This window comes from Leucoraja erinacea, chromosome 3 (genome assembly GCF_028641065.1).
Source record: "Leucoraja erinacea ecotype New England chromosome 3, Leri_hhj_1, whole genome shotgun sequence".
NCBI lineage: Eukaryota > Metazoa > Chordata > Chondrichthyes > Rajiformes > Rajidae > Leucoraja > Leucoraja erinaceus.
The window spans coordinates 7,353,613-7,376,272 of NC_073379.1; the positions used below are offsets into that span (position 1 = coordinate 7,353,613).

The following is a 22,660-nucleotide window of genomic DNA, read 5'->3' on the forward strand; positions in this document are numbered from 1 at the left end:
CACTCCAAAGACGTACAGGTTCGTAGGTTAATTGGCTAGAACCAAGAGTCACAGTTTAACAATAGGTGCATTTAGGACTGAGATGAGGAAAAATCGTTTCACCCAGAGAGTTATGAATCTGTGGGGTTCTCTGGCACAGAAGGCAGTGGAGGCCAATTCACTGGATGTTTTCAAGAGAGAGTTAGATAATAGCTCTTCGGGCTAACGGAATCAAGTTGTATAGGGAGAAAGCAGATTTTGGATGATCAGCCATGATCATAATGACTCAAAGGGGCCGAATGGCCTACCCCTGCACCTATTTTCAATGTTTTCTAAATGGGTGTACAAATGGGCGTGGGGCGTACAGGAAGTAGAGTGGATATCTCAGTTGGAGAATTAATCGTTCTTGCTATTGGGCTGTAAGCTACCTGGGCAGAACGAGTGGCTCTTCCTGCAACTTGTATATGGGCTCACTCTGCCAATGTAGGCAGGCCCAGCAAACAACGAGGCTTGAATGTGTTTGCAGGTAATTTCACACCTGATTAAGATCATGGTGAAACCGTTTTGATACTCGCTGCTATTTAAAGACCAGCGTTTGAGTACGTTTCCTTGAAAAACCACTCTTCCTGTTTAAAGAGCCCATGGCGTCACTGTGGCCAGTGTCACCGTGTGTGTTGCTGCAAGATGTAGAGCAAGAGGCAAAAGGGTGGAAACAAATTATTATTATACCTTATATGATGTTTAGTTTAGCACAGAGATACATAGAAACATAGAAAATAGGTGCAGGAGGAGGCGACCGGCCCTTCGAGCCAGCACCGCCATTCATTGTGATCATGGCTGATCGTCCCCTATCAATAACCCATGCCTGCCTTCTCCCCATATCCCTTGATTCCAGTAGCCCCTAGAGTATCTAACTCTCTCTTAAATCCACCCAGTGATTTGGCCTCCACTGCCCCCTGTGGCAGGGAATTCCACAAATTCACAACTCTCTGGGTGAAAACGTTTTTTCTCACCTCAGTCTTAAATGGCCTCCCCTTTATTCTAAGACTGTGGTTCCTGGTTCTGGACTCGCTCAACATTGGGAAATTTTTTCCTGCATCTAGCTTGTCCAGTCCTTTTATAATTGTATATGTTTCTATAAGATCCCCCCTCATCCTTCTAAACTCCAGTGAATACAAGCCTAGTCTTTTCAATCTTTCCTCATATGACAGTCCCGCCATCCCAGGGATCAATCTCGTGAACCTACGCTGCACTGCCTCAATCACAAGGATGTCCTTCCTCAAATTAGGAGACCAAAACTGTACACAATACTCCAGATGTGGTCTTACCATAGCCCTGTACAACTGCAGAAGAACCTCTTTACTCCTATACTGAATTTCTCTTGTTATGAAGGCCAACATTCCATTAGCTTTCTTCACTGCCTGCTGTACCTGCACAGTGGACATCGTTGTGATTGAGGCAGTGCAGCATAGGTTTATGAGATTGATCCCTGGGATGGCGGGACTGTTATATGAGGAAAGATTGAAAAGACTATGGCGAGTTGGAGGGTGTGTTCAGAACATAACAAGGTTGGATGCTGAATCAACAGTCAGGGAAGTGAAAATGGAATGATGAGACTTCGTGGCATGTGTGTGGAAGGCAATAGCTTTAGTTTAGTTTAGAGATACAGCACGGAAATACACCACTGAGTCCACGCCGACCAGTGATCCCCGCACTTTAACACTATCCTACACTCACTAGGGACAATTTACAATTTCACCAAAGCCAATTAGCCTACAAGCCTTTAAACTTTGGGAGTGTGGACGGAAACCAGAATTCCTGGAGAAAAACCCACGCAGGTCACGGGGAAAGCGTACAAACTCTGTACAGACAGCACCCTCAGTCTGGATTAAACCCGGGTCTCTGGCGCTGCAAGGCAGCAACTCTACCGCTGCTCCACCGTGCTGACACATAATGTATTGTGAACATTGGTCACAAAGCAGAGAATGGGCGACATTTCTGGAGCAAATCCCTGTAACGGGACAGCAACGTGATTGCACGTGTAAAAGTGAAAGTTTGCGGGAATGTAACAGATCTCCACGGGAGTGGCGGTGGTGAGAAGAAAGGTTCATTGTGATCTTTAAAAGCCTGTCCCACTTACGCGGTTTTGCCGGCACCTGTCATGGTCGCAGCAGATTGCCGAAAACGTTCAAAATGTCGAAAATCCAGCGGCGTCCAGATAAAGGTGCAACTCTTTGGGCGACTACTCGCGACCATACAGGCGTCACGTGTCGACATGTCGCGGTGTTGACGTCCATTTGGTCGTGAGTAGTCTCCAAAAGAGTCGTACCTTTTGTCTGGTCGCCGCTGGATTTTCAACATGTTGAAAATCTTCGCCGACCTGCTGCGACTATGACGGGTGCTGGCCGGCAAGTCACCGAAAAAATCACGTAAGTGGGACAGGCCCTTGCAATACAAGTGCATGTACATTCATTGGTGCAGTAAAGGGAAGTCACACATTTCCTTGACTGACATTGCAATAAAATCCTGGATTGAATGACACTTTTCTAAACAAATCCATCTTTCTATCAAGTTGAAGGATTGTTCTAAAATGCCACACTTTCAAATGTAACTGAATTCAAACACCACAAATTGAAAAAAAAAATAGGAAGGAGCTTCAGATGTTGGTTTAAACCGAAGCTAGTCACATATGTTTGGAGTAACTCAGCGGGACAGGCTGCATCTCTGGAGAGAAGGAATGGGTGACGTTTCGGGGTCGAGACCCTTCTTGAGGCTGAATGTCAGGGGAAAGGGAAACAAGAGACATAGACGATGATGTAGAGAGATGTAGAACAAATGAATGAAAGATATGCAAAAAATTAACGATGATAAAGGAAGCAGGCCATTGTTAGTTGTTTGCTAGGTGGGAATGAAAGGTTGGTGTGACTTGGGTGGGGAGAGATGGAGAGGGACTGCATGGGGTTAGTTAGAAAAATCAATATTCAAACTCCTGGGGTTGTAAGCTGCCCAAGCAAAATATGAGATGCTGTTTCTCCAATTTGTGTTTAGCCTGACTCTGACAATGGAGGAGGCCTTGGGCAGAAAGTGCTTGTTGTTCAGGTGTGTACGACTTGTGCAAAGGTGGGCACAAGATGTTTTCCAATCTCATGTCAGTGGATTTCCAATCTAAACATCAAGTTGCGAATGAGCATTCTGTGTCTATCTTCAGTGGAAACCAGCATCTGCAGTCCCTTCCTACATGCTTTAACGTCACATGTGCGAAATGCAAATACACATTGAAATTCTTTCCTTCCAAACACACTTGCACCATTTTCCAAGTCCATTTCACGTTCCTGGTGTAACGAGCGGTGCCCAATGGGTTGATGTTAGGACCGAGACCCAAGATAGTTGTAGTGATGAGTGGGATTTGTGGAAAAGGCCACAATAAATGGAGAACGGAGGTTGAAGAAAGATGAGGATTTTTTTTTTTAAAACCTAAGTCTGGTTGTCTAAAAAATTGTGGCCGTATCTTAATCAGTTGGGCTGGTGGGCTGAGGAACGGTTGATAGAATTTAATGCAGGGAAATATGAGGTGGTGCATTTTGGCAGCACTAATTCTAGAATCTATACAGTGGGCCGTGGGAAACGTTGTAGAGCAGAGGGATCTAGGAGTACAGGTACCTAATTCACTGCGAGTGGCATCACAGGTTGGTAGGGTGCTCAAAACGCTTTTGGTACGTTGACTTTATCAGTCAGCGTACTGAGTTGGGAGGTCATGTTGCAGTTGTATAAGACATTGGTGAGGCCGTATTTAGAGCATTGCGTTCCATTCTGGGCACCATGTTACAGGAAGAATGTTGTCAAGGTAGAAAGGGTACAGAGAAGATTTATGAGGATGTTGCCATCACTCGAGGGCCTGAGGAACTGGGAGAGGTTGAGCAGGCTAGTGGGGGGCGGGGGGGGGAGTTTAATAGGTACCCGAGGTGTAGCTTTGTTTCTACACAAAGGGTGGTGGGTGTATGGAACGAGACTGCCGGGCGATGTAGTTAATGCAGATACTATCACAACGTTTAAGAAACATTTGGACAAGTATATGGATACGACAGGTTTAGAGGGATATGGGCCAAACACAGTCAGGTGTGTCAACTTGCTACTGGAGTTGAGCGTTTCAATGCCAGCGTGTGGAGATAGATGGGGGCTCCGCCAGAGCCCAGCCTGTGAATGTGGAGCAGAGCAACAGACGGCCAACCATGTCATCTCTGGGTGCCCGCTCTACCACCCACCAAATGGAGCTCAGGGCCCGGCAGACATTGACGCAGAGACAACAACCCGGCTGCTCAACACCCGGCTTGAGATCTAACTATTCCTTTGGTTTATTTATGTTTCATTCGCAAGAAGATATCGGTAATCAAGGTATTGGATTCTAATATGACTAGTGGCTGTTGAGGAATAATTGTGTTCAAGAAGGAACTGCAGATGCTGGAAAATCAAAGGTAGACAAAAGTGCTGGAGAAACTCAGTGGGTGCGGCAGCATCTATGGAGCAAAGGAAATAGGCAACGTTTCGGGCCCAAACCCTTCTTCAGATTGATGCGGGGCGGGAAGAAGAAAGGAAGAGGAGGAGCCAGAGGGCTGAGGGAGAGCTGAGAAGGGGAGGAGACAGCAAGGGCTACCGAAAATTGGAGAAGCCAATGTTCAGGCCACCAGGGTGCAGACTGCCCAAGCAGAATATGAGGTGCTGCTCCTCCAATTTCCGGTGGTGCTCACTCTGGCCATGGAGGAGGCCCAGGACAGAGAGGTCGGATTCGGAATGGGAGAGGGGGTTGAAGTGCTGAGCCACAGGGAGAGAGATCAGGTTGGTTAATGCGGTCCGAGCGGAGGTGTTGGGCGAAACGATCGCCAAGCCTACGCTTGGTCTCACCGATGTAGAGCAGCTGACATCTAGAGCAGCGGATGCAATAGATGAGGTTGGAGTAGGTGCAGGTGAACCTCTGTTGCACCTGGACCGACTGCTTGGGTCCTTGGATGGAGTCGAGGGGGAATGATTGTGCTGAGTATATTATGCTGCAGCCAAGGGGCTGGGATCACAACTGTTTCTCATTTACTTAATGACCAAATTCAGATACTCGATGCAATATATTTGAAAGACTAATCTAAAACAATCTGTTGCGTCCTGGATTTCAGACTGTGACCCAGATCCGAAACAGATATTATGTTGTGGTTAACAAGATTTGGTTTCTAAACTAGATGCTATTCAGCTGCAATAGAAAAATGCAGACGAATCAGAAATGGGAGGAAATGCTGGATAAAAACAAAACAAAACAAGCCAATAAAACCAGTAGAAAAAAGACAGTGCTGGAGTAACGCAGCATCTCTGGAGATCACAGATAGGTGACATTTCCGGTTACGATCCTATTTGTGTCCTTTTTTTGTAAACCAGCATCTGCAGTTCCTTGTTAGAGTCATAGAGTGATACCATGTGGAAGCAGGCCCTTCAGCTAAACTCGCCCACACCGGCCAACATGTCCCAGCCACACTAGTCTCACCTGCCTGCGCTTGGTCCATATCCCGCCAAACCTGCCCTATCCATGCACCTGTCTAACTGTTTCTTAAACGTTGGGATAGTCCCAGCCTCAACTACCTTCTCTGGCAGCTCATTCCAGACACCACTACCCTTTGTGTGAAAAAGCTACCCCTCAGATTCCTATTAAATCTTTCCCCCTGCACCTTAAACCTATGTCCTCTGGTCCTCAATTCCCTCACTCTGGGCAAGAGATTCTGTGCATCTATACGTTGCTAATATCGACCCCGTCGACATTTGTTGCACGAAGGTAAAGGAATATGAGAAGTGAAAACATGTTTGAATTGTAATGTCAACATTTCGTTTTTAGTTTTGTGGTACAGCCAGCCCACGACAACCAGAGATCATCCCGTACACTAGTACCATCCTACACACTGGCGATAATTTACAGAAGAAAATTAACCAACAAACCTGCATGAATCATAGATTCATCGTCATACAGTGTGGAAAGAGACCCTTCAGTCCAACTTGCCCACAACATGCCCCATCTACACAAGTCTACAGAGACTAACTAAAGGTGGTTTATAATGATACCACAAGGAGAACACTGCTAAGGAAACCTAGATGGTGTAGTGCTGGTAACATGTTTGTGGCTGAAGGAGTCAGTACTTTAGAAGCTATCCTCAGAAATCATATATATATGTATACATTTATTTGCAGGATTAATGACTCTGAAAATGTATTTATCTTGGTCTTATCAAACATAACGTTTAGCACCACACGCAACCAATCCCAGTTGTGGAGACACTGGTATCGTTGTCTCGTTGCAGGATACTGATCTTTCTTTTTATTCTGGATTTTAAACCATGCATTGTGTTTTTGTATACAGTTTATGCTGCTCTCATGAGTCATTTATATGTAGTTTATGGTGTTTATATATGCAATGTATTTTATGGTAATATCGTCTCTTGTCTGGACTTTGAGTCTGAAATTAAGTTTAATAATAAAATAATAATAATAATAATAATAATAATAATAATAATAATAATAATAATGGTCCCACCTGCCTGCATTTGGCCCGTATCCCTCTAAACCTGTCCTATCCATGTACCTGTTTAAATGTTTCTTCAACATTGAATCAGGTCAGCCATTGACCAGAATATAATACATTGAGGACATAATACAATTGTTTCACCCAACGCCGGAGTTCCATCTTTCACGGCAAGAGGGCCCTGAAAATCATCGGACTGGCTGCACGGCCACAAATGGGCCCCGACCTCGGGTGTTTCACAGAGGAAGAGGACTTAACTTTCTGGTGCCTTTCCCCACAGTGGAAATGTTTGATTCTGCTGTGGGGGGACGTTTGTGTTGAACTCTATAATGTGTTGCGTTCATTTTCTTTATTTTTTTGTTAACCTTTTTCTATGGTTTGTATGGAAACTGATTAGCTATTTTATGTAAAGCACTTTGGTGTCAATGCGAGTTGACTTAAAACGTGCTATATAAATAAAACTTACTTACTTACTTACAAGCAACATAGCACTGAGGCGGAGAGTTGAACTTACACTGCTGGAGTTAGTCAGTGTTAGCTGTGGCTACGGGAGGGCGTTTTCAGAAGATAACTAGATAAATAGGATGCTGAACCAATAGTCAATAGACAAAGAGATAATAGTTGCAGGAGTAGGCTATTTGGCCCTTCGAGCCAGCACCGCCATTCTATGTGATCATGGCTGATCATCCCCAATCAGTACCCCGTTCCTGCCTTCTCCCCATATCCCCTGACTCCGCTATCTTCAAATCAAGTCAAGTCAAGTCAAGTTTATTTGTCACATAAATATACGAGATGTGCATGAAATGAAAGTGGCAATGCTCGCGGACTTTTGTGCAAAAGACAAACAACCAAACAAATTATAAACACAATCATAACACACATATTCTTTTACATAATAAATAATGGAAGGAAAAACGTTCAGTAGAGTTAGTCCCTGGTGAGATGGGCGTTTACAGTCCGAATGGCCTCTGGGAAGAAACTCCTTCTCAACCTCTCCGTTCTCACCGCATGGTAACGGAGGCGTTTGCCTGACCGTAGCGGCTGGAACAGTCCGTTGCAGGGGTGGAAGGGGTCTCTCATGATATTGTTGGCTCTGGAGTTGCACCTCCTGTTGTATAGTTCCTGCAGGGGGGCGAGTGAAGTTCCCATAGTGCGTTCGGCCGAACGCACTACTTTCTGCAGAGCCTTCTTGTCCTTGGCAGAGCAATTCCCAAACCAGATGGTAATATTTCCGGACAAGATGCTTTCCACTGCCGCTGCGTAGAAGCACTGGAGGATCCACGGAGCCACTCTGAATTTCCTCAATTGCCTGAGGTGGTAAAGGCGCTGCCTTGCCTTACTCACGAGTGCTGAGGCGTGTGATGCCCATGTCATATCCTCGGAGATGTGGACTCCCAGATATTTAAAACAGTTCACCCTATCCACAGGATCCCCATTTATCCTCAATGGAGTGTACGTCCTCGGATGATGTGCCCTCCTAAAGTCCATGATCAGCTCCTTCGTTTTTTTGATGTTCAAGAGGAGGCTGTTATCCTGGCACCAGAGTGCTAGATCAGCCACCTCCTCCCGGTAGGCCTTCTCGTCGCTGTCTAGCTCTCTCGTGAAAGTATCCAGAGAACCGGCCTCCACCGCCCTGAGGCAGAGAATTCCACAGACCTTCAACTCTCTGTAAGAAAAAGTGTTTCCTCGTCTCTGTTCTAAATGGCTTACTCCTAATTCTCAGGGAAGTGAAAATAACCAAATGGGAAGGATGAGACTTTAGGGCATTTACGGAAGGCAATAATAATTAGTGATACAGTGCAGAATCAGGCCCTTTGGCTCACTTAGTCCACACTGCCAGCGATCCCTGCACACCAGCATTATGCTATATACAGTACACTAGGGACAATTTACAATTTTACAAAGTCAATGACCCTACAAGCCTGTACGTCTTTGGAGGGTGGGAGGAAACCAGAGCACCCGAAGAAAACCCACACAGCTCACAGGGAGAATGCACAAACTCCGTATAGACAGCACCAATAGTCAGGATGGAACCTGCGTCCCTGGCACTGTGAGGCAGCAACTCTACCGCTGCGCCACCGAGCCGCTCTCCTGTTCTCCCAGTGTTCTACTTTGCAGTTTAAGACTGGATGTCAAACAAATCTGAGCACAGAGGCAAGGCTGGGAGATACAGCTGGGTATTGTCAGCATGAACACAGAACCTTGTCTTTAGATCACATTGCCAAGGCTTAGCAATACAGAGGAGGAAAGTAAAATAAACCCTTCCTGAAAATTCCCATTGGAACAGATCCATCAACTGCTCATTCCGGAAAAAAAACACCTCTCTTTCGTGGGTTCAGAATGAATGGCCAGCAGTTGATCAGCCCAGAATCAGTAACAGAATTACACAGTACAGGCACATAAATCGCTATCAAAACATGGGCACACACACACACACACACACACACACACACACACACACACAATTTCTTGGTGGGACGCACGCGCGCGCACGCACACATGCGAGACTCTCGGCCGTGGGCCCTGTGGACGGTAACATCGGGAGCCGACCTGGTTGGTGACAGACTCCAAACTCCAGCAACAGCAGCTTCGCCCGCCCTGAATCGTGGGGCTTTGAATCGGCCCGTTAACGGGGACTTTCATCGCCTGGCGGGGGCTTGAACATCGGGAGCCTTGATCGCCTCGATGCAACACTTTGATTTTAAGCCGTGCCGGGCGCTGAAAGGCCCCGTGAATGTGCCGATTCAGTCCATAGAAAGCAGGTGATGAAGCCCGGATTTCAAAACATGGGGGGGGATGGGATTGTTCCTCACCTCTCAAAATGTGGGGAGGACGTGTCACCCCCCCCCCCCCCCCCCCCCCCCTCCAGGAGTTCCGCCATAACAGAATAGGTTTAAGTTTGTTATTTGCTGGAGTAACGAGGTACAATGACGGCAGGCCGGGACTTTATTCCTTGGAGCACAGAAAGCTGAGAGACGAGGGAAGTTTTGTTTTGCATGCTGCCCAATCAGATATTATACATAATTTAAAAAAATCAAAACAAAACTCACTTAATATAGATAGAGCAAAGAGTCATATTCAGGGACAGTTTCTCCAGCTACTGGGACAGTTTCTTCCTGGCTGTTATCAGGCAACTGAACCATCCCACCACAACCAGAGAGCAGTGCTGAACTACCTCCTTGGTGACCCTCGGACTGTCCTTTGCTGGCTTTACCTTGCACTAAACGTTATTCCTTCATCATGTATCTTTACACTGTAAATGGCTCGAATGTAATCATGCATTGTCTTCCCGCTGACTGGATAGCACGCAACAAAAGCTTTCATTGTACCTCGGTACACGAGGCAATAGACTGAAGGGAACTGGGCAGAATAGGTTTAGTTTGTTATTGTCATGAATAGGGAGGGAACAGTGAAGGCAAGCCAGGACTGTAATCCTTAGAGTGCAGGAGGCTGAGGGGGGAGGGAAGTTATATTTTGCATGCTACCAAATCAGACATTATACAATAAATAAACTCAAGACAAACTCAACCACAATAGAGCTAAGGGTCATATTCAATTACAATAGATAGAGCAAAGAGTTAACATGAAACAAAAGTCATTTGGATTGAGTTCATAACAGCTCTAAGAAAATTCTAGTTAGGTCCCCCCCCCCCCCCCCCCCCCCCCCCCTCGCCCCACTATACCGGCTTTCTTTCCTGACGGACTCTCAAACAAAATAGTCTCTTTTGTTAAATTGTTTTATGAGTCGACAACCCCTTAATCCGAATGTTTACAAAGCAGGTGTTCCACAACAGGTATCAAAAATTACAGGTTGCAGATTAGTGTCCTTGTGAAGAATGCGTACCCTTCCAACAACTTTTCTGACGACACAAAGTGCTGGAGTAACTTGGAAAAAGTTTGTCCTGCAAGATTGTTAAGCGTTTGGACCAGCTAGAGGCAGGAAATATGTTCCCGATGTTGGTGGGAGTCCAGAACCAGGGACAACAGTATAGGAATAAGGGCTAAGCCATTTAGAACAGAGACCGAGGAAACATTTCTTCTCACAGAGAGTGGTGAGTCTGTGGAATTCTCTGCCTCAGAGGGCGGTGGAGGCAGGTTCTCTGGATGCTTTCAAGAGAGAGCTAGACAGGGCTCTTAAAAATAGCAGAGTCAGGGGATATGGGGAGAAGGCAGGAACAGGGTACTGATTGGGGATGATCAGCCATGATCACATTGAATGGCGGTGCTGGCTCGAGGGGCCGAATGGCCTACTCCTGCACCCTTTGTCTATTGTCTATTAATGCCCGTCTGCTCTCCCATAGAGGGTCATACAGCATATAAACAGGTCTTTAGTTTAGTTTTTAGTTTGGAGATACAGCGCGGAAACAGGCCCTTCGGCCCACCGGGTCCGCGCCGACCAGCGATCCCCGCACATTAACACTATCTCACACCCACTAGGGACAATTCTTACATTTGCCAAGCCAATGAACCTACAAACCTGTACGTCTTTGGAGTGTGGGAGGAAACTGAAGATCTTGGAGAAAACCCACAGGGAGAAGTACAAACTCCCTAGACAGAACCCGTAGTCAGGATCAAATAGGGTCTTAGGCACTGTAAGGCAGCAACTCTACCGCTGAGCCACCGTGTGGCCCCAAGTGTCTTAAATGTTGTTATTATACCTGCCACAACTACCTCTGGCAGCTCAGAGTTAATCATGCAGCTCAGAATCAGGCCCTTCAGCCCATTGAATCCATGCGAACAACCGACCAATCATTTATACAAATCTTTGATCTATTTGTTCGGACTACTTTGATCGGACTTTACTGGCTTCATCTTGCACTAATCTTTACTCACGTTATTCCCTTTATCGTGTGCAGTGTGGATGGTTCAATTGTAATCATGTATTGTCTTTCCGCTGACTGGTTAGCGCGCAACAAAAGCTTTTCACTGTACCTCGGTACACGTGACAAAACTAAACCTTCATTTTCTCCCCACACTCTCGTCATCTCCACAGATTCTACCCATGGCCCACACGCTGGGGCCAATTTACAGGGGCCAATTAACTTCCTAATCCACCTATCTTTGGGATGTGAGAGGAGACTGATGCACCCGGTGGAACCCCCATGTTTCCCTTATTGTCTGATCATGTATCGGTACACTGTGTATGTACAGCTCGATTGTAATCATGCATAGTCTTTCCCCTGACTGGTTAGCACCCAACAAAAAGCTTTTCACTGTACCTCGGTACATGTGACAATAAACTAAACTGAATTAGTCACCGGGAAAATATGATATCTTCGCACAGTTAGCGTCCGAGGCCACGATCGAACAATGGTCTCTGGCGTTGTGAGGCAGCTGTACTACTCACTGCACCACTTCGCCTATGGTTAGCGTCTGACACCACTGAGTCTTGACCTGCTGGAGTTGAGAAGGCTGAGGGGAACCTCATTGAAGTAGACTGGATGTGGAAATGATGCTTCTTCTGTTCTTCTGTTGGGAGAGTCTAAGACCAGAGAATTCTTAGCCTCAGAATTCAAGGCCGCTCTGTTAGAAAATAGGCGAGGAGGAACTTCTTTAGTCAGGGGGGTAGTTAAACTGTGGAACTCATTGCCACAGGTGTCTGTGGAGGCCAAGTCAGTGGATATTTTTAAGGCAGAGATAGACAAATTCTTGATTAGAACGGGTGTCAAGGGTCATGGGGAAAAGGCAGGAGAATGGGATTAGGAGGCAGAGATCAGGCATGATTGAATGGCGGAGTAGACTCGATGGGCCGAATGGCCTAATTCTACTCCTATAACTTGTGGACTGTGTTGCCCACCAAATAACAGATGCAACATTTAGCAAAGTTTGATGATACCAAAGAAACTGCATACACAAGCTTGGAATATATTAATGTGGCATTACAATAACCTTGTACGTTCCGATATTAAAAACTTTTAACACAAGAGAAAAAAATCCTTACCATTCTTGCTGACATCTAGTTCCCTGAGATTGATGAGGTTTGAAATGGATGCTGGCAAGACAGTTAGATCATTATCGGGCAAGCTCAACTTGTGCAAGGACTGGCAGTTGAACAGTTGCTGTTTAGTGAGGGGGGGTGGGATTAAAAAAAGAGGAAAATTGTCAAACAATAAATTGAAACAAGTTTTTACAAAAATGAATTAAGAGCCATTTACTAGAGAAGATTAAACATGTATTCAACAGGACTTTTAGTTTAATTTAAAGATACAGCCCTTTGATCCACCGAGTCTGCGCCGACCAGCGATCTGCGCACACTAAAGAGCCTGTCCCACTTGGGCGTCATTTACGCGACATCATTTACGCGTCGCAAAGCACAACACGCGCGTCGTGATGTGCGCATGGTGTGCATTACTTGCGCATGGTGCGTGATGACATAGGCAATGACGCGCTGTCGCGCGCGGCGCCCCAGCATTTTGGGATGTACAAAATCTTCGCATTCCATCTGCGTGACGCACAAATGACGCCCAAGTGGGGCGGGCCCTTAACCCTGTATAAACACACCAGGGACAATTTACCATTATACCAAGCCAATTAGCCTACAGACCTGTACGTCTTTGGTGTGTGTGCGGGGAAACCGGGGCACCTGGGGAAAACCCACTCAGGTCACAGGGAGAACGTACAAACTCCCTAAAGGAACAGGATCGAACAGCGCAGTCACGTTGGTGCAGCGGTAGAGTTGCTGCCTTGCAGCGCCGGAGACCCAGGTTCAATCCCAACTATGGGTTCTGTCAGAACGGGTTCTCTCCGAGATCTCCCCGTGGGTTTTCTTCCAGATCTCCGTTTTCCTCCCACACTCCACAAAGATGTACAGGTATGTAGGTTAATTGGCTTGGTGCGTGTGTAAATTTTCCCTAGGGTGTGTAGGATGGCGTTGATGTGCGGGGATCGCTGGTGGGCGCGGACTCAGCGGGCTGTTTCCGCGCTGTATCTCTAAATGAGATGAAAAACTAGACTAAACCCGGATCCCTGGCGCTGTGAGACAACGACTCTACCGCTGCGCCGCCACCCCCCCCCCCCCCCCCCCCCCCCCCCCCCCCCCCCCCCGTGTAAGATGGTGCCTCACCTTCGGAAGCTCTTCAATCTGGTTAGCATCTAAATAAAGTTCTTCCAAAGTCTTATCGAAAGGGAAGATCTCTTTGGGTACTTGCTCCAAACTGCAGTGGGAATAGTCCAGCACGGTGACAGCTTCCTCTTCACCGCGTAGACACCGACACGGCACCAGGCGGCCAAACAGATTGCGCTTTGACGTCATGATCAAGCACTGCAAGACAAAGCCAATTCATTAAGATTTCTTATGTCGCTAAAAATTATTCATATCAGTCTACTTTGTTTCACATCAAAGCAGAAGAAGGGTCCCAACCCAAAACATCATCTATTCCTTTTAGAGTCATAAAGTCCTACAGTGTGTAAACGGGCCCTTCAACCCAACTTGCCCACGCCAACCATCATGTCCCATCTGCACTAGTCCCACCTGCCTGCATTTGGCCTATCTATCTTCTATATACTATTAAAACTGTGTGGCTGCTGGCTGGCTGCCAGCTTTCTGTCTAACTTGTGGTTGCCAGCCTGTGGGTGCCAGCCTTTGATTTGTTGCCACGCCAATGTCAGACCCACAAACACCCTGAATTTTTCAATTTCGGTAGAGATTTCACTTTTCATTCCAAGTATCCACTCCTCATTAAATGTTGTCAAGATTATGTACACATTTTTAATAAAATCCTTCTTCCCCCCCACTCACTCATTTTGTCGCCTCCTGCTGGCCAGCGACCATAATGGATGCTAGCGTCCGCATCTCGCCTCAAAGACGCCATTTAAAAACAGCCGCACTGCTGATTCCTGAGCCGCTTGAGTTGGAGGACCACGTCTCCCATGGGGGCTACGGGTAGGGAACGGCTGCATTGGGGGAGCAGACCCAACGGGTCTGCACTTGGTCTAGTATCCCTCTAAATCTGTCCTATCCATGTACCTGTCTAAATGTTTCTTAAACGTTGCCTCAACTACCTCATCTGGCAGCTCGTTCCATACACCCATCACCCTTTGTGTCGAAAAAGTTACCCCTCAAGTTCCTATTTGCCTCCCTCACCTTAAACCTATGTCTGCTGTTTCCGATTCCCCGACTGTGCATTTTCTCCAGAGATGCGGCCTGACCCACTGAGTTACTCCAGCATTTTGTGTCTATCGTCCTTAAAGGACAATCACAGGTCCATTTGTTTTCACCAGCAAAAGACACGACAAATTCCAGCAAATGGATTCAAGAACCAGAGGACATGGGATTAAGGTGAGAGGGAAAAAGATTTGATGGGAACCTGAGGGGTAGTTTTTTCCCATATAAATGGTGGTGGATATATGGAATGTTGCTGCCCATGGAGGTAGTTGAGACATTGGGGCAGGTACATGGACAGGGGAACTCTAGAAGGATATGGGCCAAACGCTGACATGTAGGACTAGTGTAAATGGAATATCTTGGTTGCCATGGACGTTAGGCCAAAGGGCTCGTTTCCACAAACTCAGAAGGCCAAGCAGTATTTCTGGATAACATGGAGAGGTGAAGTTTTGGGTCAGGGCCCTTCTTCAGACTGATAGGTGTCAAAGGAAAAGTTTGATGTTTGACGCCAGGATTGTTCGATGTAACGTCAAATTTAGAAGATTGAGGGGGATCTTCTAGAAACTTACAAAATTCTTAAGGGGTTGGACAGGCTAGATGCAGGAAGATTGTTCCCGATGTTGGGGAAGTCCAGGACAAGGGGTCACAGTTTAAGGATAAAGGAGAAATCCTTTAGGACCGAGATGAGAAAAACATTTTTCACACAGAGAGTGGTGAATCTCTGGAATTCTCTGCCACAGAAGGTAGTTGAGGCCACAGTTCATTGGCTATATTTAAGAGGGAGTTAGATGTGGCCCTTGTGGCTAAAGGGATCAGGAGGTATGGAGAGAAGGCAGGTAGAGGATACTGAGTTGGATGATCAGCCATGATCATATTGAATGGCAGTGCAGGCTCGAAGGGCCTGAATGGCCTACTCCTGCACCTATTTTCTATGTTTCTATGTAACCAATATAAAGGCATGCATAGCTGGGGCCCGTGCGAGTGCCCATGGATACACTTTTAACATGAAGTGAATGGAATCAAAAGAGCAGTGGATGAGGGAGAGGACAAGGAGGAGTGTTCGTGGAGGGGAATGGAGGTGTAAAGGGACTGGATGTCCACAGTAAAGATGAGGCATTGGGGGGGGGACTAGGAAAAGAGAAGAATCTTCTCCAGGATGACATGATATTTAAATTTCCAAGTTTGATATTACAGATAACTCTTGTTCTAACGGACCGCATGTATACAAAATTCCTCTCATGATTTTATATACTAAAGCATGAGAGGAATAGATCGGGTAGATACACAGAGTCTTTTAACCAGAGTAGGGGAATCGAGGACCAGAGGACATAGGTTCAAGGTGAAGGGGAAAAGGTTTAATAGGAATCAGAGGGATAACTTTTTTCACACAGAGGGTGGTGGGTGTATGGAACAAGCTGCCAGAGGAGGTAGTTGAGGCTGGGACTATCCCATCGTTTATGAAACAGTTGGGCAGGTACATGGATAGGACAGGTGTGGATGGGTTATGGACCAAGCGCAGGCAAGTGGGACTGGGACATTGTTGGCCGGTGTGGGCGAGTTGGGCCATAGGGCCTGGTTCCACAATTACTCTATGAGGGATTTAGAAATAACTAGAATGGGAAAAAATATCAGAAAAATACCAGTTTCTTCCCAGCTCTTATCATGCAACTGAACTAACATATCACCAACTAGAAAGTGGTTCTGAGCTCTCATCTCATTGGGGACCCTTGGACTGTCTTTAATCAGAGTTTATCTTCAGTACAGTTCAGATACAGAGAAAGGTTGAACAAGTTGGGTCTTTATTCTTTGGAGCGCAGAAAGTTAAGGGGGGACTTGATAGAGGTCTTTAAAATGATGAGAGGGATAGACAGAGTTGACGTGGATAAGCTTTTCCCACTGAGAGTAGGGAAGATTCAAACAAGGGGACATGACTTGAGAATTAAGGGACAGAAGTTTAGGGGTAACATGAGGGGGAACCTCTTTACTCAGAGAGTGGTGGCTGTGTGGAATGAGCTTCCAGTGAAGGTGGTGGAGGCAGGTTCGTTTTTATCATTTAAAAATAAATTGGATAGTTACATGGACGGGAAAGGAATGGAGGGTTATGGTCTGAGCGCAGGTATATGGGACTAGGGGAGAATACGTGTTCGGCACGGACTAGAAGGGTCGAAATGGCCTGTTTCCGTGCTGCTTACACATTATTCCCTTTATCTTGTATCTGTACACGGTGAACGGCTCAATTGTAATCATGTATTGTCTTTCTGCTGACTGGTCAGTACGAAACAAAAAAGCTTTTTACTTTTGTTTAGTTTGGGTTTTAATTGAGTTTAGTCTATTGTCACGTGTACCGTGGTACAGTGAAAAGCCTTTGTTGCGTGCTAACCAGTCAGCAGAAAGACAATACATGATTAAAATCGAGCCATTTACAATGAATAATATTTAGCGCAAGGTAAAGCCAGCAAAGTCCGATCAAGGAAAATCCAAGGGTCACCAATGAGGTAGAAAGTAGTTCAGCCCTGCTCCCTGGTTGTGGTAGGATGATTCAGTTGCCTGATAACAGCTGGGAAGAAACTGCGTCTGTACCACGATACACGTCACAATAAACTACACTAAAAATATAGCTTCAACATCTCCAATTTTAGTCACTTTTGTTTCAATGCGATGGCAATTCCACCTGTTATTGTAAAACAAGTAAACTTAGTTCAAGTCAATACCAAAAGACAATTATGAACTCAAACGGCATTTGAACAAGTTCGCTTTTGATACAGCACTCTTTAAAGTTTTATTTTTGCTGGGGGAAAAAAAATTATGCTCATGGGACAAGTCTGAGTAATTGGAAAAATATTTCACCTTCCGCCAGCACCTGATCTGCATCTCATGTGTAGGAAGGAACTGCAGATGCTGGTTTAAACATATGAAGATAGACACAAAATGCTGGAGTAACTCAGCAGGCCAGGCAGCATCTCTGGAGGAAAGGGATTGGTGACGTTTCGGGTAGGAAGAAGGGTCTCGACCTGAAATGTCACCAATTCCATTTCACCAGAGATGGTGTCAGACCCGCTGAGTTTCACTAACGTTTCACATCCACGCCACTCCTCTCAACTGCATTCTTAAGGCCCTGTCCACCTTCCCGAGTTACTCACAAATTCTCCCGACTTTTCCCCTTTAATCAAACTCAGAGATGCCAGCAGTAGGCACTCGAGTCTATATTTTTTACTCGTGGACATTTTTCAACCTGCTGAAAAAAATGTCCCGACTTACCTGATGCCCCGAGTACCTACGGCTGGCATTACGAGCCGCTACGAAATATCTACGGACTCCTACGGACATTCTACGAGTTTGAATCAAGGGGAAAACTCGGGAGAATTTGTGAGTAACTCGGTAAAGTGGGACAGGCCTGGATAGTGTGGATGTTTCCACTAGTGGGAGAGTCTCGGACCAGAGGGCGCAGCCTCAGAATAAAAGGACGCACCTTTAGAAAGGAGATGACGAGGAATTAATTTAGTCAAGAGGTTGGTGACTTTGTGGAATTCATTGCCACAGAAGGCTGCGGAGGCCAAGTCAATAGGTATTTTTAAGGTAGAGGTAGATAGATTCTAAATTAGTCAGGGGTTTTGGGGAGAAGGCAGGAGAATGGGGTTGAGAGGGAAAGATAGATCAGCCATGATTGAACGGCGGAGTAGACTTGATGGGCTGAATGGCCTAATTCTACTCCAATCATTTATAAACTTATAATAAATACCTAGGCCTTTCCGTTCACCTACTGGCAGCGGACGACCCCCAAGGGCACGTTTCACACTGATGCTCAACATCAGACTCTAGACCATTTCTCCATTTCCTGAGGGAGCCAGCCACCTCTCAACCTTTACCTTTGATCTATTTTTTGGACATCAGGTCACGAACATTGGGGAAGATCAATTATCGAGTCTTAGTCATACAGCATGGAAACAGGCCCTTCGGCCCAACTTGCCCATGCTGACGATCATGCCCCAGCTACACTAGGCCCACTTGCCTGCGTTTGGCCCATATATCCCTCTAAACCTACGCTGTCCATGTGCCTGTCGAACTGTTTCTTAAATATTGCAATAGTCCCAGCCTTTACGACCTCCTCCTGCAACTTCTACCATGCACCCACAACCATTTGCGTGAAAACGCTACCCTTCAGATTCCTATTAAATCTTTCCCCCCCTCACATTTAATCTTTGTCCTCTGGTTCTCGATTCCTCCACTCTGGAAAAGAGACAACCCGATCTATTCCTCTCATGCTGATTTGGAAAGTTAGCGCCTGCACCAGCATAATGTGTCAATTGTAGATCCAAGTGATGTAGAATTGCAGAATAATGAAAGGCATAGATAGAATGGACTTCTCTGTGGATTGTCACCTTGCCGTGGTGGAGAAGCTTGTGTGGGACCTGAGCTCCTGAGAGCGATGCCGTCTGGAGCTATCTATGCTCCTGGTAGGGCCACCCATGGAGGTACAGCCGAGGGGGAGGTCTCTGACAAAGAGCAATCCAACCAAGACCTCAACCGTGGAACAGGCGGAGGACGATGGCTGACTTTAGTGGAGCGTCACAACGGCTGGGAAGGCGGATGAAGGCTGCAGCAGAAAAGGGTCTACGGTCGTCTTGGACTCCATGCCACTGGATCCTGACCCAGATCTGTCAAGGACCGTGGGGTGGCTGTCTGTGCACCAGTCTCCCCACGTTAAGCTAAGTCATGCACAGGGGTCCTCCATATAGAGAATAGCACCCTGGAGACACCCCTGGCCGAAGGTGGCCTAAGAGATAGATTGGATGTGGAAAGGATGTTTCCACTGGTGGGAGAGTCTGGGACCAGAGGTCATAGCATCAGAATTAAAGTTCGCTCTTTCAGAAAGGCAGTGAGGAAGAACTTCTTTAGTCAGAGTGTAGTTAATTTGTGGAACTCATTGCCACAGAGGGCTGTGGAGGCCAAGTCAGTGGATATTGCTGCAAGCGCTGTCTGCGGAGGGCGCTCAGCATCGCCAAGGACTGCTCTCACCCCAACCATGGACTGTTTACCCTCCTACCATCCGGGAGGCTCTACAGGTCTCTCCGTTGCCGAACCAGCAGGTCGAGGAACAGCTTCTTTCCGGCGGCTGTCACTCTACTCAACAACGTACCTCGGTGACTGCCAATCACCACCCCCCCCCCCCCCCCCGGACACTTATTATTATTTATTCAAATCATTTGCTATGTCGCTCTTCCAGGGAGATGCTAAATGCATTTCGTTGTCTCTGTACTGTACACTGACAATGACAATTAAAATTGAATCTGAATCTGAATCTGAATCTAAATCTGATTTTTAAGGCAGAGATAAACAAATTCTTGATTAGAACGGGTGTCAAGGGTTATGGGGAGAAAGCAGGAAAATGGGATTATGAGGCAGAGATCAGCCATGATTGAATGACGGAGTGGAAGCGATGAGCTGAATGGCCTAATTCTACTCCTATAATTTGTGACAGAATTACCACAAAACATTGCTCCAAATGTATACCTGCGACTGGAATAGACAGGGTAAATCAGTGCTTCTTAAACTGGTCAATGGTTCATCCAAGGACAAATTAAATTATTTTGGGGTGAATTAAACCAGAGGGGTGAATGACAATTTATTCAGATATTTATATATTTTTCCCATACTTAAAAAAGGCTAGTTTTCCAAGAAAAACAGCCATGCTCACATTGAATGGCAGTGCTGGCTTGAAGGGCCGAATGGCCTACTCCTTCACCTATTGTCTATGTATCTAAAAGAACTGCAGTGATCAAAGCCCGAAAGGGTGGGATGGGGCTGAAGCCCAGTGTTTAGACGTTGGAGTGTTTTTTTTTAATCATTCTAATGGAATGATTTTCCAACTCCAGTGGTAATAAAAAAAAAATTTTCACTCCGAGTTTTCTTTACATATTTTTAGGATATTCAAAAAGTTGAATAAAATAAACATTTAAGAAATCAGTTGATATATGTTTTTCGCTCATGTGACAAAATAAATTAGATATAAAATTATACACAAGGGAGAGAGAATCAGACGAAAATTACCAAAAAACAGAAGAAAAATTAGCCGAGGGTAAATGAAATATTGTGATACTCAAGAGTGAATGACACTGAAATAGTTTAAGAAGCACTGGGGTAAACTACACAGTCATTTACCCGGACTAGAGGAATAGAAAACTAGAGGACAGGGATAGGAGACAGGGACACTTGTCATATGCTGAGAGAATGGAGCGGCTGGGCTTGTATACTCTGTAGTTTAGAAGGATGAGAGGTTATCTCATTGAAACATGTAAGATTATTAAGGGTTTGGACACGCTAGAGGCAGAAAACATGTTCCCGATATTGGAGGGAGTCCAGAAGCAGGGGCCACAGTTTAAGAATATGGAGTAAGCCATTTAGAATGGAGACCGAGGAAACACTTCTTCACACAGAGAGTTGTGAGTCTGTGGAATTCTTTGCCTCAGAGGGCGGTTGAGGCAGATTTTCTGGATACTTTCAAGAGAGAGTTAGATCGAGCTCTTAAAAATAGCGGAGTCAGGGGATATGGGCAGAAGGCAAGAACGGGGTACTGATTGGGGATGATCAACCATGATCACATTGAATGTCGGTGCTGGCTCGAAGGGCCGAATGGCCTACTCCTGCACCTATTGTCTATTGTCTATGAGAGATATATCAACGGTGGTACAGAGAGACATTGAACAAATGAATGAAAGGTATGCAAAAAGGTAACGATGATCAAGGAAAGTGGAGCCCACAATGGTCCATTGTTGGTCGTGTGATCAATAGAATGTGATGATCACACAGGACAGCTTTGCTAAAATGAACAAGAGAGCAAAAAACCCAATCACAAATTAAATGGCTGCTGTATCTAACTTTAATTAAAATGGCACATTCTATTGATCACACGACACCATGACAACTCAGCCGAGGCTCACATTTTTCAGCTAATCTATTAAGTGATATCTCAAATTGCAATTCAATGTAATTTCTTTGAAAGCAATTCCATTCAAACACGCTGGGCCAGATTGCTGCTCGGGTTTCAGCGATAAGAGCTCATTGTTCTGCGCAAACATCTGATTGCAAGTGCGGGGCAAATAGTCAAATCTCCAGAGCAACTTCAAAATATAGCAATAAAACACCACCAACCAAACACCGACAGTACATTTGCATCAAATTATAGTCATACGGCGTGGAAATTTGGCCACCCCGACCAACGTGCCCCATCTACACTAGTCCCGCCTGCCTGCGCTTGGCCCATATCCTTCTAAACCTGTCCTATCCATGTATCTGTCCAAGTACTTCTTAAACATTGCGATAGTCCCTGCCTCAACTAACTCCTCCGGCAGCTCGTTCCATAGACCCATCCCCCCCTTTGTGTAAAATAGTTACCTCTCAAGTTCCTATTAAATCTTTCCCCCCTCAACTTAAATCTATGTCTTCTGGATCACAATTCACCTACTCTGGACAAAAGACTGCATGTTTACCCGATCTATTCCTCTCATGATTGTGTATACCTCTACATGATCACCCCTCATCCTCCTGCGCTCCAAGGAATAAAGCCCTAGCCTGCTCAACCTCTCTCCCTGTAGCTCAGGCCCTCTAGTCCTGGCAACAGCCTCGTAAATCTTCTCTGCACCATTTCCAACTTGTCAACATCTTTCCTGTAACATGCTGAGCAAACACAATACTAAATTCATATGTTCATAAGTGATAGGAGCAGAATTAGGCCATTCATTGGTGGAAGAGGGTCATTCAATGAATACTTTTGACAAATACCCAAACCAATTCAAGAGAAAAGTTTTGAAACTAGATCCTAACTATTAATTTTGAAAAAAAAAACTAAAGCATGGTATGGTGGTGCAGCGGTAGAGTTGCTGCCTTACAGTGCCAGAGACCCGGCGTTGTTCCTGACTACGGGTGCTTGTCTGTACGGAGTTTGTACATTCCCCCGGGGGTTTTCTCCGAGATCTTCGGTTTCCTCCCACAAAGAAGTATTAGATAATAGATAATAGGTACAGGAGTAG

General features: G+C 45.8%; 1 protein-coding gene across 3 annotated transcripts in view; it reads right to left on the reverse strand.

The window, feature by feature from the left end:
* Positions 1–22,660, reverse strand: part of erbin (erbb2 interacting protein) — a 272,303-nt gene that overhangs the window by 139,978 nt on the left and 109,665 nt on the right. For all 3 annotated transcript variants that reach the window (XM_055631977.1, XM_055631965.1, XM_055631973.1), the window contains exons 2-3: positions 13,593–13,790; positions 12,471–12,588 (exon numbers count right to left, since the gene is read on the reverse strand). In XM_055631977.1, the coding sequence (XP_055487952.1) occupies positions 12,471–12,588; positions 13,593–13,781 (307 nt within the window). In that variant the 5' untranslated portion in view covers positions 13,782–13,790. The remainder of the gene's footprint in view (positions 1–12,470; positions 12,589–13,592; positions 13,791–22,660) is intronic.